At 36.9% G+C, this 17,155-nt stretch overlaps 1 protein-coding gene across 1 annotated transcript in view; it reads left to right on the forward strand.

Moving 5' to 3' along the window:
- LOC135213731 (uncharacterized) overlaps nt 1–17,155 on the forward strand; it is a 125,423-nt gene that overhangs the window by 26,351 nt on the left and 81,917 nt on the right. The window contains exons 3-6 of the mRNA XM_064247847.1: nt 1,568–1,655; nt 5,835–5,936; nt 10,651–10,871; nt 12,329–12,662. Of these exons, the coding sequence (XP_064103917.1) occupies nt 1,568–1,655; nt 5,835–5,936; nt 10,651–10,871; nt 12,329–12,662 (745 nt within the window). The remainder of the gene's footprint in view (nt 1–1,567; nt 1,656–5,834; nt 5,937–10,650; nt 10,872–12,328; nt 12,663–17,155) is intronic.

The raw sequence follows: 17,155 nt of genomic DNA on the forward strand, positions 1-17,155 counted from the left end.
CACTTCCTTCTACAAGGGGGGGGAAGTGGATGCCGACAAGAGTCAAAACCATGACTTTAACTTTTGCTCCTGTACAGGAACAAGTTCTTACATTGCTGGTACGAAGAGATACGCTTGCCTCTCTCTTAGTACTCGGTCCAGAGGTCTGACCATTGATCCTGCGGTGCACACCCCGATCAATCGGACAGAGGCTTGGTATCCTCCCTCGCTCTTACGACCAGGGAGGCTTCCAAGGTTGGGCGAACACCAGTCTGTTCACAAAAGACTCAGATTCCTCCACCAAGAAGTGAGTCTTCCTATTGTAAAGGACCGAAGGTTTGTATGCCGTGTCGGAACAAATGACAATTTGTCTAAAATTGCATTTTTAACCTAACTATACAAACCTGAGGTCCTTTTACACATAGCCCCAACCTCATGCCCACCCCTCACTCTGCAGTTTTTGCTTGGGCCAAAAGCAAAAGTGATTTGTTTACCTCCCAGTCGCGCGCGCGCGCCTGTCGGACAAGCAGTTAACTACCGAACCCCTTGTTCGAAAGCTTACGACCTATCCAGCTGCCGCTAGTACCTTCCTATTGTAAAAGGACCTCAGTTTGTATAGTTAGGAAAAATGCAATTTTAGACAAATTGTCATATTTCACATATAAGAAGTTGTCTTCTGTTGTAATGAACAATATTTAGCAGCTAGTCATTCTAAACAGAATGGGAAACATTTTTGCATTAAGGCATTTGAAGTTTATGGTAGCCGTAGGCATGCCACAGCGCTGAAAATACCACTTGTCTGACCTGAGCATAAGAAACACAGTGAGGTGTACAGGATATGTTTTTCGGGGGGGGAAAAAAAAAAGGAAAAAAAAAAAAAAAAAAAACAAAAAATCACACCTCATGTGGCAAAAAAAATGTGGTAACTCTCAGTCATTGTGTAAAGTTGCTGTGAACCTCAAGTGATGTGTTACGTTAGTCTTTTCATGTTCCTAGAAATTTTTAAGTTTTCTGTGAGGATTAGTTACCATTTGATAAATTAAGATGACCCACACAACTGATAATATCTTTAATATAAATTTTTAATTCATTGCTAGATTTTCTTTCTGAACTATTAATGTAATTGTAATGAATGAATTATTAAACTGAAAAGTGTGCCAGAATTTAGACTGAAGGTAATAAGAAAAGAAATGTGCAGAAAGGAAGAGTGAAGTTAGTTTGGCTAAAGCATGAGAATTAATATTTTATGTATAATAGCATAAGTTTTTTTTTAATTGTGTATTATTAACCTAGATATGTGAAACTGTGGTGATACTACATCAAGGTTTTGTTTATCAATTATAGATGATGCTTTGCACATCTACTGCTGTATGTGCTGTAACATAATTCTCAGGAATTGTTTTTATCATTTTTGTTTAAAAAATTTATTGTATATATCAGCCCTTAGTTAAGCCACTCCTTAGTTCTCAACATTTAACTTGACTATTTAACTTCTTTTACCACAGATCCATCAGATGGGCCTTGTAATTTTCTAATAAATGGGACGTCATGGTCTTTAAGTGAAACTAATATTTTTTTATATCTGCAGAGGTGGGATCTTGGTGGAACATGGAGAGAAAATCATTGTCACCATTCCATCTGGTGGTCAGCATGTGACTCATGCACAGACTCAGCAGGTTAGTTTACTATGTTATAGTGTGTTTATCCTGTTTATATAGTATTGAGGGGGCCGGCCGGAACCCCTATATATGGTGGTATAGGGCGAAAAATGCAGTCATGAAAAAATTCATGGAGGTTCATATGTCAATTGAGAATACGTATACGAAATATTTCGTTAAAATTCCTCTTACTTTCGTAGTTACAGGGTAATTAGTTTAACGTAACCCAATAAGCCTAAAACATTGATCCGTACAAGAAAATGCAATATTTCTTCTTATTTCCGTAAATTTTGATAATTATTGTCAAAGAAATTGGGAGAAATTGCATTTGTAGACATTCTCTGAGTCGAGAAGGGAGACTTCACTTCAGTCAGCTACCATTCCAACCATCAGTGCGAGCACAAGCTTCAAGTAGTCTACACGTTCGATTTCCCCTCTGACATTCGCTTGCTTTTACGTATGTTTATGTATGTTTCGGCAAGAATTTCATCATGACCAATGCGGAAAAGACAAGGAAATACGTCTCGCTAACATACAGACTAAGAAATCGCTCAAGTTATTATTACAGGAATATGATGATATACCGCGTAGTTAGTGAAAGAGAGGGGAGGGTTGCGTAGTAACGCCTCATAACAAAGTTTTTGGTTTTTAATACCCAAAATGGGAGAGAGAGAGAATTTCGCAGGAAGGAGTGCCATATCTTGCCTCAAGCAGTGCCCCAGGCTACGATATATGAGCAAAGGGATCATCATTTATGATTAAATTATGATAAATAAAATAGTTTTGGTTTATTAACACACAAAAAAGAAATATACATTCATAATAATCCTTATTTATTAACATTGTCTTATAGAATACGAAGGAAAACAAAAATTTGAACGCCTGTATCTCAAAACTATACTTATTGACCTTCAAAATCTATCTACTCACTTAGTTTTAAAGCTATAACATTGGAAAATTTGGTAGATAACTCAGAAAGACATTATAAGAGAACAATCAAATAGTCCTTTTTTCCCATTTTTTTTTTTTTTTTTTTTTTTTTTTTTTTTATATATGATATATATATAAATTTTAAATTTTTCCTCCTGATTTATAGTTTATTTTTTTACCATATTGAAAAATTCATATCTAGCAAAAAAATGACTTTTAGAAAAAAAACCCCATGGCGTCACAACCGAAGGTCAGAGGCGAAAATCATATGCGGTTTGGAGATGTCCCAAGTCACCTTATTAAGTGTATGAATATCAAAGTCCTGTCCTTAAAAAATGGCATTAGCCGGCCGGCCCCCTTAATATATTTGGTACAGTAGGACCGTGCAGCAACATTTCTTTTAGGTGATGGTTGTACTCGAGGAAGTTGCATATATATACTACGTAGTATATATAAAAAAAAGTTCAAGTTACATCATAGCATCAGCACGTTATCCCCCATTTTTGTCAGTGAACATTCAAACATGTTGTCTTGCATTTTTTTACTTTTGACACCTTGTAGGGGAACTATTCATGATTATGCTTTGAGAAGTTATAATAAAAGTTGAAAGAAGGCTGCAGTCAGTTAGCTTGAACTTAGTCTCACCACCCCTCCTGCTTTAGGTGTCTGTTACCAGCCTTTGGTATAATACTTTCAAGTTTCTTTTTATTGACAGGCTAAGAGACCTGATATATACCCTCCAATCTCTGTCATGAGTTAATACTTTCAAGCTTTGTATATTGACCACTTAAAATACCTCTTGTTTGACTTTTTCTCTTTATATGCACTTGCATATTGGATGTTGTTGTCCTTTAGTACTTTTATACATACTATTCCAGCGTCTTAATAAGTATTTCTTGACATTTATTGTCTGCCTGGATTTTCTCTCGTCCTTTGTACCTCAGTATATCATAAAGCCAATTCACTCTTTTTTTTGTGAAAGAACACAGCTTCTCTCATGTGTGGTAAATCTGGCCCATACTGCCATCTTAGATGAAAAACCTCTGCCAACTTATGATGGGCCCAGAACGAATTGTCCCACCTTGAGCCCTTGATGCATGACACCATAAAAAAACCAAAAAAAACAATAAATATAAAAAGTGGGAAATCAAAACTATATTGTATCGGTACTCGCCAAACAACCTTCTAATACTTTGTAGGTCCACCGTTGTGGAGAATGACCTCCTTCAGCCAGTTAGGAACAGAAGCAACTAGATTTCTAAAGATTCTAGCCAGATGTCACTTCAGGCCTGAGTTTCCCAATTTTCAAAGTCGAGAAGTCTGCCTAAACAAAAGAAGACCAGGTTATGTAGTACTTGGGGTATAATATGAACATATCTTTGGTTTGCACTAAAAAGAAAATTTTTGGCAAATCAGGTTTATGAAAAAAACATTATTTCCCAATGAAAAATGAATTATAAAATTTATTTTTTACCTTTGAGTGCTATGAAATTTTTAAGTGTGGAAAAGAGTTCAAAGTTTTATTTTTCCTGTAATCAATACATATTTGACAATTACCAAATTTCAGCAAAAAATAAGTAATAAGCTCTACAGAAATTCCAAAAAATTGTGAAAAAATATCGAACACTAAGCTAGCAGCAGGTCCTCAAAGTTAATGGGAAACATTTTTTTGCCTCTATCTGGAATAAAAGTGCATTTCTGGAACATCATGCTACAAATGCTTTGGGGGGGTTGGGGGAACATCAACTAACTGTTACTGTGATCTCATTAAAATCTGTAGTCCAATTTGGGTATTTACTAAGTGCAAATGCGAGCCATACGCGAGCTGTTTCTGCTTCTGTAGCCGAGTTAGCAGCAACTGTTGTACCTAAAATTTTCTGAATCACATCTTATGAAACCTGTAGACAAAGTATCGAGAATTTGATCCTCCAGTTCTTTGGACGTAAGAGTCAGGTTTGCCTCCACAGCACATTCCAACTCCCCCTCAAAGCAAGACGACAGTTTACAAGGCCTCCCCGTAGAGGTACCAGGATGGGGATTTCACCACCACCTTTCGGCCTCCCCGTCTTTCCTCCTATCGCCCTTACGGGGAGATTGTGGTGGTGGTCTTGTAGGCATACTTTCATGTTTGTTCAAGTCAGCTGAGTTCCCAGTTAGTCAGTTTTCCCCCAAGCATCTGTAGCACGATGCCAGAAATGCCTATTTTTTTTTCCAGATAGAGCCAAAAAAATTTTACCATTAACATTGAGGACCTGCTGTTAGCTTAGTGTTTGATATTTATGATTTTTTTTTTCAAAATAGGTAAATATCCATACTATTTGATACACTAATCAAAATGAGTTAAAAACCTTTATCTAAAAGAATACAGATATGCCAAAAACACAAAAATGCAAAACCAAAAAAATGAAAAAAAAAAAATTTTATGCATGAAATTGAAAAAGGGTACAAAGTTTTGATGGGGAATAATTAATGAGAAATGAAAGTTAAAAAAAAAAATATTGGGGAGACGAAACAAATTGTTTCAAGGCTCAGAGGGGTAACTTAATAATATTCCTGTGTACACATTAGGTTACTCGGGCCAGCTTTTTTCAGAATTTCAGTGTAGCTTATTATTTGTAATTTTTTGTTGAAAATTTGGTACAGTTGTCAAATAATATGTATAAATTGTAGGAAAAATCAAACTTAAGCTCATTTTCACAACTGAAAATTTTATAACACTGGAAAGTCAAAAATGAATTTTTTTTCCCAACATATCCCTGCGTAAAAGTTTGGTAGGACTGTACTTTGCTGAAAAACTGATTTAAATCAAATAAAGGTCTTATAACCATGAATAAACATACATATGCGTATATGGACAGATGCTGTCTTTTTTCAATCTCCTTTAGTTTTTAACTAATTTAAAATATGCAGGTATTTTTTTCTTTGTTATGATAGTCTTTGGATTTTACTTACCCAAAAACAAGGCTATTCTTAAGATTTTAATAGCAGTTTTGTTTCTTGCTGGTTAACATACTCTCCACCTGAGGACGAGTAGGAACTGAACAAATGTGTGGCCTTCCCACACTTAATATTCAGGCAAGACTGTGCAGGTCCTTTTGACACGAGCATATCAGTTGATAATCATTTGCACAGGAAACCAGGCAGAATGTTCAGCTGTGCCTCCATAGGTTGACTGTTATTGCAGACCTTTTCAGGTATATCTGGACATTAGTGACCTGTACATTAGAGGTTGCAGAATAGCCACATATAATTTTTTCTTCTTTTTAGCATGTGGTGTACACGACGCAACAAGCAGTAGTACAGCCCAGAGTAGTGTATTCCCCCCAACCACAGCAAGTTTATCAAGTGGCTTCAGCACATCCACAGCAGGTAAGTTCATTTCTATAGTCAGCACTCACTGTTGGTTGATGTAAAAATTATGGCCTTGTTTTTGGTTATCTGTTTTGCGTTAGGGGTTGGTGATGCTTGCACTGCGGTGGGCTTTGCTACTCCTAATTACAACATGTTTGCGATTGATTGCTTGTGTTACTAATGCAGAGATTGCTAGTGCTGGAGATTTTAATGTGGAGGAGTAATTTTGTAGGTAGATTGGCTAATTTTATAAATACTATAGTTGTTTGAGAATATCAGGTCTGCTGTGATAATCTTTTATAACATTTTTCGAAAGTTAAATTAAACTGGGCAGGTTGTTTGAAGCTGCATCAAAAGTAACTTACTTTTAATACTTACTTAAGTTCCCTAAAATAGCTGCCTATGAAGTATTCCTATTAACATGGAGTATTTTTGCACTGAAATTCTCAGGTTTAAATATTGGTTAGTACTTTGAAGTTGTTTGCATTTTACACTGACTTGTACCTGAAATGATACTTAATATATTTAGTTAATTCAGGTGTCCTTAGCTCATGGGAGAGCAGAGATGAAAGACAAAGAATACTGTTCAGCCATTTTACAATGCACATTAAGATGGTGTATCTTATTTTTTTCTCCATATGAGTTATGAATTGCTGCAGTTCTGTGTACTCCAATAGCATTATGGTTTTCCTTGGTTTGATTTGTATACCTGTATGATTTTATTTTACTTGAGCATGCACTTTTACAACCATATGTGAATAGTAGTGAGAATTGTGTTCATGAGGCATAATCTTTGTTTTATTTACTTGGCCCTAATAATTAGGTAGGGTAGACTAACTAGAGTCGCTGTTGATGATTTACTTGACATCTTGAAGATTATATACTATATATCAGTTTACCAACAAGAAAAGGCCAAACAATGAAGATAATATACTACATACAAATTTACCAAGAAGAAAAGGCCAAACAGCAGGCAAATTAACAGCTTTCAAGTAGGTTTCTATATTTCATAGGTATCTGTTTATTTTACTGGTGCCATAACATCCTGTCTGGGTGGAGAAATTGCTTGGTGAGTAGCTGAATAAAAATACCTAGAACTAGAGTTAAACAAAAGTGAAAGCTACCCACCTTGGGAAATCCTTGCATGGCTTGTTGATATCTTTTTCCTCTTGAATCTTGGCAGCCCACAGACTAGCGTCATTCAAGGGGCTTGAGAGGAAGATACTATCGTTAAGAGAGTGTACATGAGTGGTTATCAGGTCATAAGGCTTGCAGTTGACTGTTCCACATAGGGATACTCTTTCTGTTTGTGTGTGTGTGTGTGTGGTACAATAATGTGAAAACTTACTGCCCTTAGTATACCTCTCTGTGAACATTGGAGCTGCAAATGAAGGCTCAGTCTGATAGGTTTAATATGAACAAAAATGATCCTTAATCATTTCATCCAGGCTACTAGTGACGTTGATTGTCAGACTGTCCCATGTCTCTGCCCCATAGTGTGGTTGGATAGTACAGTGGACCCCCCAGATTCGTGGACTCTCACATTCGCAGATTTCTCTCTGGAACGTTTCCCCGCATTATTCGCGGGAAATTCGCTGTTCGCAGTATTTTTCTCTGAGAAATGTCCTCAAATTCCTGTTTTTTTTATCAGTTTCATTATAAATGCACTTTTTGTGATAAAACTATTTAAAAAACCAGGTATTAATTCGCGGAAAAATACTTTTAGGCCTACCAGCCGAAAACTCTTGAATCACGCGCCTTGGGGGATGCTGGGAGTTCACGGATCAAGGTGTTGTTTTGTTTACAATCGTTACGCAGGCACGCAAGCGCGAATTTCTTTCTTGTCGCACTAAAAAGTATCTGTAATACATCTCGGAAATTATTTTGTCACTTTGACATAATTTCTTTACCATTTTAAATTAGCTGTTACTTGGAGTATTATATATGAAAATGTGTGCATTTTTATGTAAAATACAACAAAAAAATACTCATGATTGTAGCTTTTATCAGTTTTGAGATATTTTCATATAAATAACGATAAGTGCAAAAAATTTCAAACCTTCGGTCAACTTTGACTACCGAAATGGTAGAAAAAAGCAATTGTAAGCCTAAAACTCTTATAGTTAGTAATATTCAATCATTTACCTTCATTTTGCAACTAATTGGAATTGTCTAGCACAATATTTCGATTTATGGTGAATTTATGAAAAAACTTTCCCTACGTCCGCGCGGTAACTATTCCGAAAAAAATCATACATGCGATTGTGGTAATGTTTGCACCATTTTAAAATAAGCTGTTTACATAAACAAAAGTTTTATTTATGGATATGTGCGCAATTTCATGCACAAATACAACTAAAAAAAACAACCCATGGTTGTAGCTTTTATCAATTTTGAAATATTTTCATATAAAAAATGATAAGTGACAAATTTTCAACCCTTCAGTCAACTTTGACTCTACCGAAATGGTCGAAAAACGCAATTGTAAGCTAAAACGCTTACATTGTAGTAATATTCAATCATTTACCTTCATTTTGCAACAAATTGGAAGTCTCTAGCACAATATTTCGATTTATGGTGAATTTATGAAAAAAATAACACTTTCTTTACGTCCACGTGGTAACTCTTCCGGAAAAAATCATAAGTGCGATTGTGGTAATGTTTGCACCATTTTAAATTAGCCGTTACATAAAGTTTTATATGTGAAAATGTGCGCAATTTCATGTAGAATACAACGAAAAATAATTGAAGGTTGTAGCTTTTCTCATTTTTGAAATATTTGCATATAAATCACTATAAATAGAAGAAAAACCACGTTCGGTCAATTTTGACTCTACCGAAATGGTCGAAAAAAAAAAAAAACGCAATTGTAAGCTAAAAAAACTCTTACAGTCTAGTAATATTCAGTCATTTATCTTCATCTTGAAACAAATTCAAAGTCTCTAGCACAATATTTAGATTTATGGTGAAAAAAAAAAAAAAAACTTCCTTCCCTCCGCGCGCGGATTCTCCGCCACAAATCTCTGAAATGCGTACGTCCCATTCTCGGAATATTTGCTCCGTTTTATATTAGGCATTTCATATTGTTTTATATATGAAAATGTGCGCAATTTCATGTAGAATAAAATGAAAAATATTTGAAGGTTGTAGCTTTTCTAATTTCTGAAATAATTGCATATAAAAAAATATATAAAAAAATTCGACATTTGGTCAACTTTAACTCTTCAGATATAGTCGAAAACTGCAATTGTAAGCTAATACTCTTACAGTGTAGTAATATTCAATCATTTGTCTTCATTCTGAAAGAAATTGGAAGTCTCTAGGACATATTTAGATTTATGGTGAATTTTTAAAAAAAATATTTGTTTACGTCCACGCGTTACGAATTCATGCATTATTTTGTGATAATATTTTCTCTGTGTTGCTTTTATCGTTTTACAATGTGTTATATACCAAAATGATCGCAACTTAGTGTACATTACAATGAAAAAATATTAACTTGTTACCTTTAACCGTTTTGCGCATAGCGCGATTTGAATACAATTATATATGAAATTTTGTTTTTGCGCTATCATATATTGCATTATTTATATATGGTAATGATAATTTTTTTCATTTCTGATGGTTGCATACTAAACTTCAGGCAATGACAAAAAAAGGAGCCAAAAATGAACTCTTAATCTTGAAAACTAAGCGCGCTGTGATTTTTTGAAAAAAACATTTTTTCCGCTTCCGCGCTCACTCTGAGACTGCCTCGGCACACGGAAGACGATTTTTAATATACCCCTTCGGCGTTTAAGGGTTAACATATAGTATAATTTCTTCCCGTTAATATGGTTGAATGCCTTCTATTTCACAAAAAATTGGCTAAAAAAAATAGTACCTGATGGTGGAATAAAATTTAGTGCAGTAAAAACTTTTTCACACGCTATAACTCTTCTATTCTAATGAAGGTGACTCGTCAAGAATTCTGTTCTTTCCCTGTTTGGGAAGCATTCAAGACCTTTGAACACTTAAAAAATATGTATTTTTTTCTTAATTATTTGAAGATTCACAGTTTATTCTCTGTCGAATTCTTAGGAAATTGTTCAGAGGCTCGGTATGTCAAAAGATATCTGAGTACTGCAGTTATCCATAGTGTAATCATAATTGTTCATTGGCAGGAAACTACTACTACTCCTATCTAAACATTATGGCTCTCGTACAAAGCAAACTGCTCAGATGCACTTGGGATTGAAAACCTCCATGCAGTTTCTCCCAGATGGCACCTGTTCATAAGATGTAGTTTTGCATACGACATTTGCGTAGTTTCTTATACACACAACTTAGCAGCCTTAGGGATATCTTTTGCATGTCTTTTTCAAAAGAGTAATTATGTATGTTATTGTACTTAGGTATTAAAATATTGAAAGAAAAAGTCTTCAAGCAGGTAACTGCTATATTTTGTGTACAGTTTTAATGCATCTTTCAAGTACCTTCTGTAAAGGATTTTGATTTCTTTTTTTTCTTTCTTTTTATACTACCAGTACATATTTGTTATATTGGTTACGCTGTAACTGCTAATTCTTAATGACAACTATCTGAGTACTTTACTTAAGAAATTGTTAGGCTAGGTTTTGTGTCCAGCACTAGCAACTTTGTATTGGTTTGGGGTTATTTTTCAAGAGTGTTGTCTTGTTGGTTTTAAGAAGATTTTTATAAAGGTCAAATTAAATTGAATCTACCCAAACAGGTGGTATTTGCTGGGGGAACTCCAGTTCAACAACAGGTACCAATTCTAGCCCCGCAGCAGCAAGTCCTTATACAGCAGTCACATACTCAATTATCTAGCCAGCAGTTGATGCCAACACAGCAGCGACAGCAGCAGTCACAGCCGCTGCAGCAGTCGCAACCACAGCCCGCTCAGCAACAGCAACAACATATATTTATCACCAATCAAGGCCAGCCAATTAGGTAATGTACAGTTTTGTATGTAGACTTTTCTTTTTCAAATATCAATAGATGATTTATAATAGCTTACAAATATCTTTTATTTAAAAATGCTGATAACTAAGATATCTCAAGTGTGATAAAGTTGACAAGACCAGCAATCATCGTGCCCATTTCACAAGATTCCAAATATTCTCTTAAATTATAAAGTTGTCCAAACCAGAAACCATTTTCCTTATCCTTTTCCACCACATGTCCAAACCACCTTAGGTTTTGATTTATTTATGTTCTAGCTGTAGTATTCCACATCTTTCCACAGCCACTTTATTTGTAATATATTAACTTTCTCACTGTCCTCCAGCCATAATCTTGGTATTCTGTGATTGCACTTTCAAAATCTCGGTTTTCTTTGCCATTTAATATTTCAGTGCACTTTTCTCTACTAGAGAGAGAGCAGTACAAAGCTTTAATGGCATGTACTTTCTCTGAATATAGACTTCCTACTCCAGTGTGTCCTCTGACCCACGATATCAGAAATATTCTATCTCTTGTGAGGCCTGACCTGTCACAGCAATGTGCTTCTCTTCCTGTCTTCCACTGTTCTTGATTTCTTTATCTTGAATGCAAACTGACATTTGCCAATATTGTAAGTTTTTCATTGGTTTTCTTTCAGCACCTTTCCCACTATTTTCATAAGATGCTTAAGCAACCTTATTCCTTTTTCTCTTTTAACTTGAATTTTCCCTATTCATCTTTAATCAAGGTGGTCATTGTCTATTATAAATAGTTCCCTGCGGGGCTCTGTGCAAGCCAAAGGTTCTTTGCAGTGGTCCAACATCCCTTGAATATATTTCTTATTGCTGCTTACTTGACATTAGTTCTCTTTGCATTTGATGAACCTGGTTGTGCAACTTTTCAAGTTAACAATTACCTTTTTGCATGAAGGGGAATACTTTGAGTCAGCCCTGAAATTTTTTCTTGCCTAATCTTTCCTATATGCAACAGTCTTACGTTCTACCCCCCTGTTCACAGTCCTTGGTCCCAGTATAATCCAGTTTAAGACTTTGAACAACACCACAACAAGACTTACAGCCCACAAATTCCTATAAGATGGAGCTCTCTCCTATAAAACCAAATACCACATCATTCTCTCACGTTCTTCCCGCTCTGTTTGTTTACATTTTCCACCCCACACCGCCGCTCCCGTCATCTTGTCTTTTACGATGTCACATCCTATGATGTCAAAGTACAACTTCATTACATTAAGACATTTTCTAAAATAAAAAATATTTCCCATCCATTGAACAGCACCCACATTTCACCAGTACTGAAAATAAAAATAAAGTAACAGGCTAAACTGATATATAATCTAGCCCCACGAGTGTTGAAATCGGAATCTGTGATCTGGCTAAACTACATTTATTATGTTTTGTATTTTAACATATAGCCTATGGTGATTTCATCGAATGTTTGCTTTTAAGGACGCAGTATGTGACAGCCTCACCCCAGCCTCAAACGCAACAACAAGTGCAGCCAAAGTCATATGTTCAGTTGCCACAGCACCAGGTGCAGCAACACCAGCAGTTGCAGCAGCAACAAATACAACTCAAACAGCAGCAGCAACAACAACAACAACAGCAACAACAACAGCAGCAGCAACAGCAACAGCAGAGACAGATAGCCGTGCAAACTCAAGCACAGATTTCCCAACCAATTGTACAGCCTCAACAGCAACAGCAAATCTCTCAAACTCAGATACCTGTACTTCAGACTAGCCAGCAGCAACAAACAAATACCATCACATTTTATGAAGAGGTAAGACAGTCTGGGAATGCTAGTATAGTATATTTGGTGTAGCCTAGAAAATATACTGTAGTTTTAGGATCAACAGTACATTAGTTTGTTGGTAGAGTGATTGATTTATGGTTACTAAAACTGGAGTCACAATGATTTATGGTTACTAAAACTGGAGTCGCACCATTATAGGTTATTGACGCTGAGGTTGTTGGTAGGTAATCTAAGTACAGTACTAGCATGTCGGTGAAATTTCTACTGCTTTAAGATGGTAATAAAGGGATTGTAATTACTACAAGGGAATTTTTGTAGAATGTTGCATGTATTTAAACAGTAGTTTTACCTCAAAATAGTTGAATAAAAAAAATAATTATGAAACATCTGGCACAGTATGTTGATTTTGATGCATGTATTGGTATCATTACTCTTGAGATTCTTTCTTGATTATTTTTGCAGCCTTGATTGGTGCAATAATCCATGATTAGTGCATTTTTTTTTTTTTTCTGTGATGGCTTAAATAACATGCTGGCAGCTTACTGACATGCCACCTGCTCAATACCTTGTTTATTATTTTTGTTATTGAAATAGAATATTTTGATGTAGTACACTGTTACATCAAATCAAACAGATAGACGAGGGTCATGAGCATCTGGGCTCCTGATAAACAACAAAGTACAGGCAGTCCCCGGGTTATGACGGGTTTGGCTTACGATTTTCCGAGGTTGAGGCGCTTTTCAATTATATTCATCCAAAATTATTTCCAGGGTTACAACACATGTTCCAGGGTTACGACGCCTACAACACTGATCTGTCAGAAGAAATATGACACCAAAAATGCAAAATAATCAATATTTGAAGGTTTTTTGGATGAAAAATGCAATAAGAATGCAGTTTACATAGTTTTAAATGCACCCAAAGCATTAAAAGTAAGGTTTTCTTACGATTTTTGACGATGTTCCGTCTTAAGACGATTTTCAGTTACAACGCATCTCAAGAACGGAACCCCCGTCGTAACCCGGGGACTGCCTGTAATGAAGCTCAAAGCCCTGCAGTATAGGCTATGTGATACCTTTAGAGCTGGTGTTGTTATTATGAGAAAATGTCTCATGTTTTTGCTTCGCTTATGTAGCATTAGTTTAACTGTATGTTTTAAGAAGGGTCTTGTAAGCTATTCAGCTTGTGATTAAATGCGACACTACAGGTAGGAATTAATAAGGATTAAATGAAAAAAGTCTATGTGCTTGTGTGTGTTTGTATCTGTCTGTTGGTTTTATACCTGGAAAGTAGCTATTGTGTATTGCATACTATTGGTATAGCCACATCAAAAGCCTAAGAAACATTCTTAACCAGATGTTTGTGTGTTTTTACAGGGCTTTTTAAAGATATATTCCAGCTATATTGTCATTTGTTCAGTATATTCCAGCAATAGTGTCATTATTCAGTGTGTCATATGAAAATTTAGAAGATCCTTACACTGTCCAAAACATGTCATAAGCTATGTGACCTTTGGCTTCATTTATGATTTATTTAAACCTTAGTAATGCATTATGTTTACTGATATTACATACACTGTTATATTAGTTGTCATATTTCATTAACCCCAGATCAGCAAAACTTTGAGGTCTGCTAATTAAAAAAAAAACACATTAATGGAAAGAGGAAGATCTGCAAAAGTGTGTGGTGTAAGAAAAAAGATCTAAAACTTTTCCCTATCTTTTAGAGAAGTTGAAATTGACTGTTTACAACTCCTTGTGGGGCCTCTTTTTACAAGACACTCTTCAATTTTACAGTTATTCATGATTTTTCTAATAGAATTTATTTTCTAAAATTATAATTACAGCTCACAATATCAGAACAGATTAGAAATAAAATAAGTAACAAATTGTGGCCATATTTGTTGTAAAATATTTACATAGATTTGATGAGAACAAAGATCCTATCATCATAGAACGTATCCTTGATGAGTAGCATACTGATTGTATGTCATCATAAGGGATCACCTCATAGGACGTTTCTTCTGTTGAAGATGCACGTTTCCTGCGTAGCTCAAGGACTTCTCCCTGGTCTACAGTGCAATTACTTTGACAAAGCAAAAGTTTACAGTAGGATATTTAGAACATATCTGAGCTGAGTATTTTGTTATAGGACACCCCCTTTGGATATCCTATTATCTCTTCTGTCTGCTTGGAAAGACTATGTTAGACCTCGTCTGTGCGACAGAAGTTAGAGGTCTATTCATGGTCCCAGAATTGTTCACTAGAGAAGATGACTCCTTTTGTCACCAGCTCCACTCATTAACACTTGAGATGCACCAGTGGTGATTGACAACTCTGTGGAGCTCATGGCCAGATATATTCCAGGTGGGAGGAATATGGTGGCTGACAAGCTAAGCCGTTGGAGTAAAGTCCTACGTACAGAGTGGTCCCTGCATCAGAATGTAGTGGACAGGCCGTTTCACCTTGGGGAAGACCCATGTTAGACCTCATTGCCACTCGCTTCAACAGAAAGCTGAAGGTCTACTCCTCGGTGGTTCAGGATCCTCTTCTTTTGGCAGAGGACGCTCTACAGCATCCTTGGCACAATCTCGAGGTGCACACCTTCCCTCCATTCTACTTGATCCTTCGGGTCTTGAACAGAGTAATGAGTTCCAAGAATCTCAGGATGACCTTGGTGGCGCCTCTGTAGCCACAGGCAGAGTGGTTTCCAGAACTTCTGCATCTTCTGTCAGCGGTTCTATGAGAAATTCCCTCATGGGACAACCTCCTTTGCCAGCCTCGGGTGGAAAGGTTTCACTAGTCGGTAATATCTCTTATCATTTCACGGTTGGAGACTGTCAAGTATCTCCTGAGAGCAAGAGGCTTTTCTCACAAAGCAGCAGGGCAGATGTCCAGCTATCTCAGGTCTTCATCAGCAGTTTATCTGGGCAAGTAGGCCGTCTATTGTGGTTGGGGCTGTCAATGGTGTTGCTCTCCACTTGGGGTTACAGGGCCACCTTGGGGTTGGTCCTGCACCTGAAGGGCGAGGACATCTCTCCATCCTGGGAAATCTTGATGTTGTTCAGGAGTTTCGAACAATCCTGTTCACCAAGATAACTCAAACCTGCAATGTGGGAGCTTACTCTGGTCCTGAGTAGTCTCGCTTCAGCTCCATTCAAACCACTACGTCAATCTTCAGTCTGGAGTCAGACTCTAAAGGCTTTATTCCTGTTGGCCTCTGCTTCCTCAAAGAAAGTTGGAGAGCTTCATGGCCTGAGTTACAACGCTAAAAACACGAGGAGTTGGAAGTCTGTGGCTTTCTAATTTGTCCCAGAATTCGTAGCCAAGACTCAAAATCCCTCGGTTCATGAGGGCAGATTTGCCTCGTTATCAATTCCCTCCCTGAGTGAGCTTGTGGACACCGATCCGCTGGAGTTTCTGCTTTGTCCTGATGGAAGTTTCCAAGAACTCCATTTTAGCGATTGAGTAGGCATACTCCTCACTTTATGGTTCTGTCACAGAGTCTGTGCAGGCTAGAGCAGATAACATCAAGGGAATTAAGTTCCTCTGGCATTTAAAAAGAACTTCTTTTTTCTTAGTGTTGTGAATGCTGGTTCCTGGCTTCAGCAGGCCACGTTCACTTCCTTTTCCTGACATTGTCCATAGGTCCTTGGACTTTTTTTTTTTTTTTTTTTTTTTTTTTTTCTTCTTCTCTTCTCTTCTTCTCTTCTTCTTACTTCTTCTTCTTTTCCCCTTTGGGTCTGGTGGTGGCTGCCCAACAAGTTGTCGAGCTCATCCAGTGTCCCTAGCGGGACAGTTTGTATCTTGCCCAAGAGGATTGTGTGAAAGAGAAAGAATGAGATGGCTGGTCTTCTCCTTTCTCTTGTTTTTTCTTTTCTTCCTGGAGGCGTGTTTAAGAATAAGACATGTCATAAGCTGGAACTAGTCTGATACAGGTGAGTGTGGTAGCCATACTTGTTGCAGTTATTTGGTTTGTTCCTATACAATAAACAAATCAGTAGCACTTACTCCTCTTGACAAGGGGATGGAGGAGTGGTAACAAATCCCTGTGGCCCACATGGTCTGTTGCTTGAACAGACAGTTCTCTTTACCTTCCACGAATGCAATGAATCTGGACTTGTCTCATTGTGTTTAATCCCAACAGGTTGAGTTTTTATATACTCGTTTATCTATTCTCTCTTGGGGTCTGACCCCCTTCTTTAGAACTCAATCTTTAGGAAGTGTGGTCAGGTGGGTGAATCCTCAGCCAGTTCAGGGTACTTGTACCTCCCTCCAAATGTAAGTTTTATTGTATTGTTAAGACTGAAGGTTTGCTCCACGTATGAACAAATGACAAATTTTTAATAAGTTTGTGTTTTTCATAGCTAACAAACCTGAGGTCTTAATGTTAACTACCCACCTCAAGGCCCCCCCCCCCATATCCTGGGTTGGAAGAAAGACTGGTGCGCCACAACGTTCCAAGCCCTGTTGATGACCAGCATCCACCTTGCATACGCATGAGTTGCCAGATGCCACAGA

The sequence above is a fragment of the Macrobrachium nipponense genome, chromosome 43, assembly GCF_015104395.2.
Source record: "Macrobrachium nipponense isolate FS-2020 chromosome 43, ASM1510439v2, whole genome shotgun sequence".
Classification (NCBI taxonomy): Eukaryota; Metazoa; Arthropoda; class Malacostraca; order Decapoda; family Palaemonidae; genus Macrobrachium; species Macrobrachium nipponense.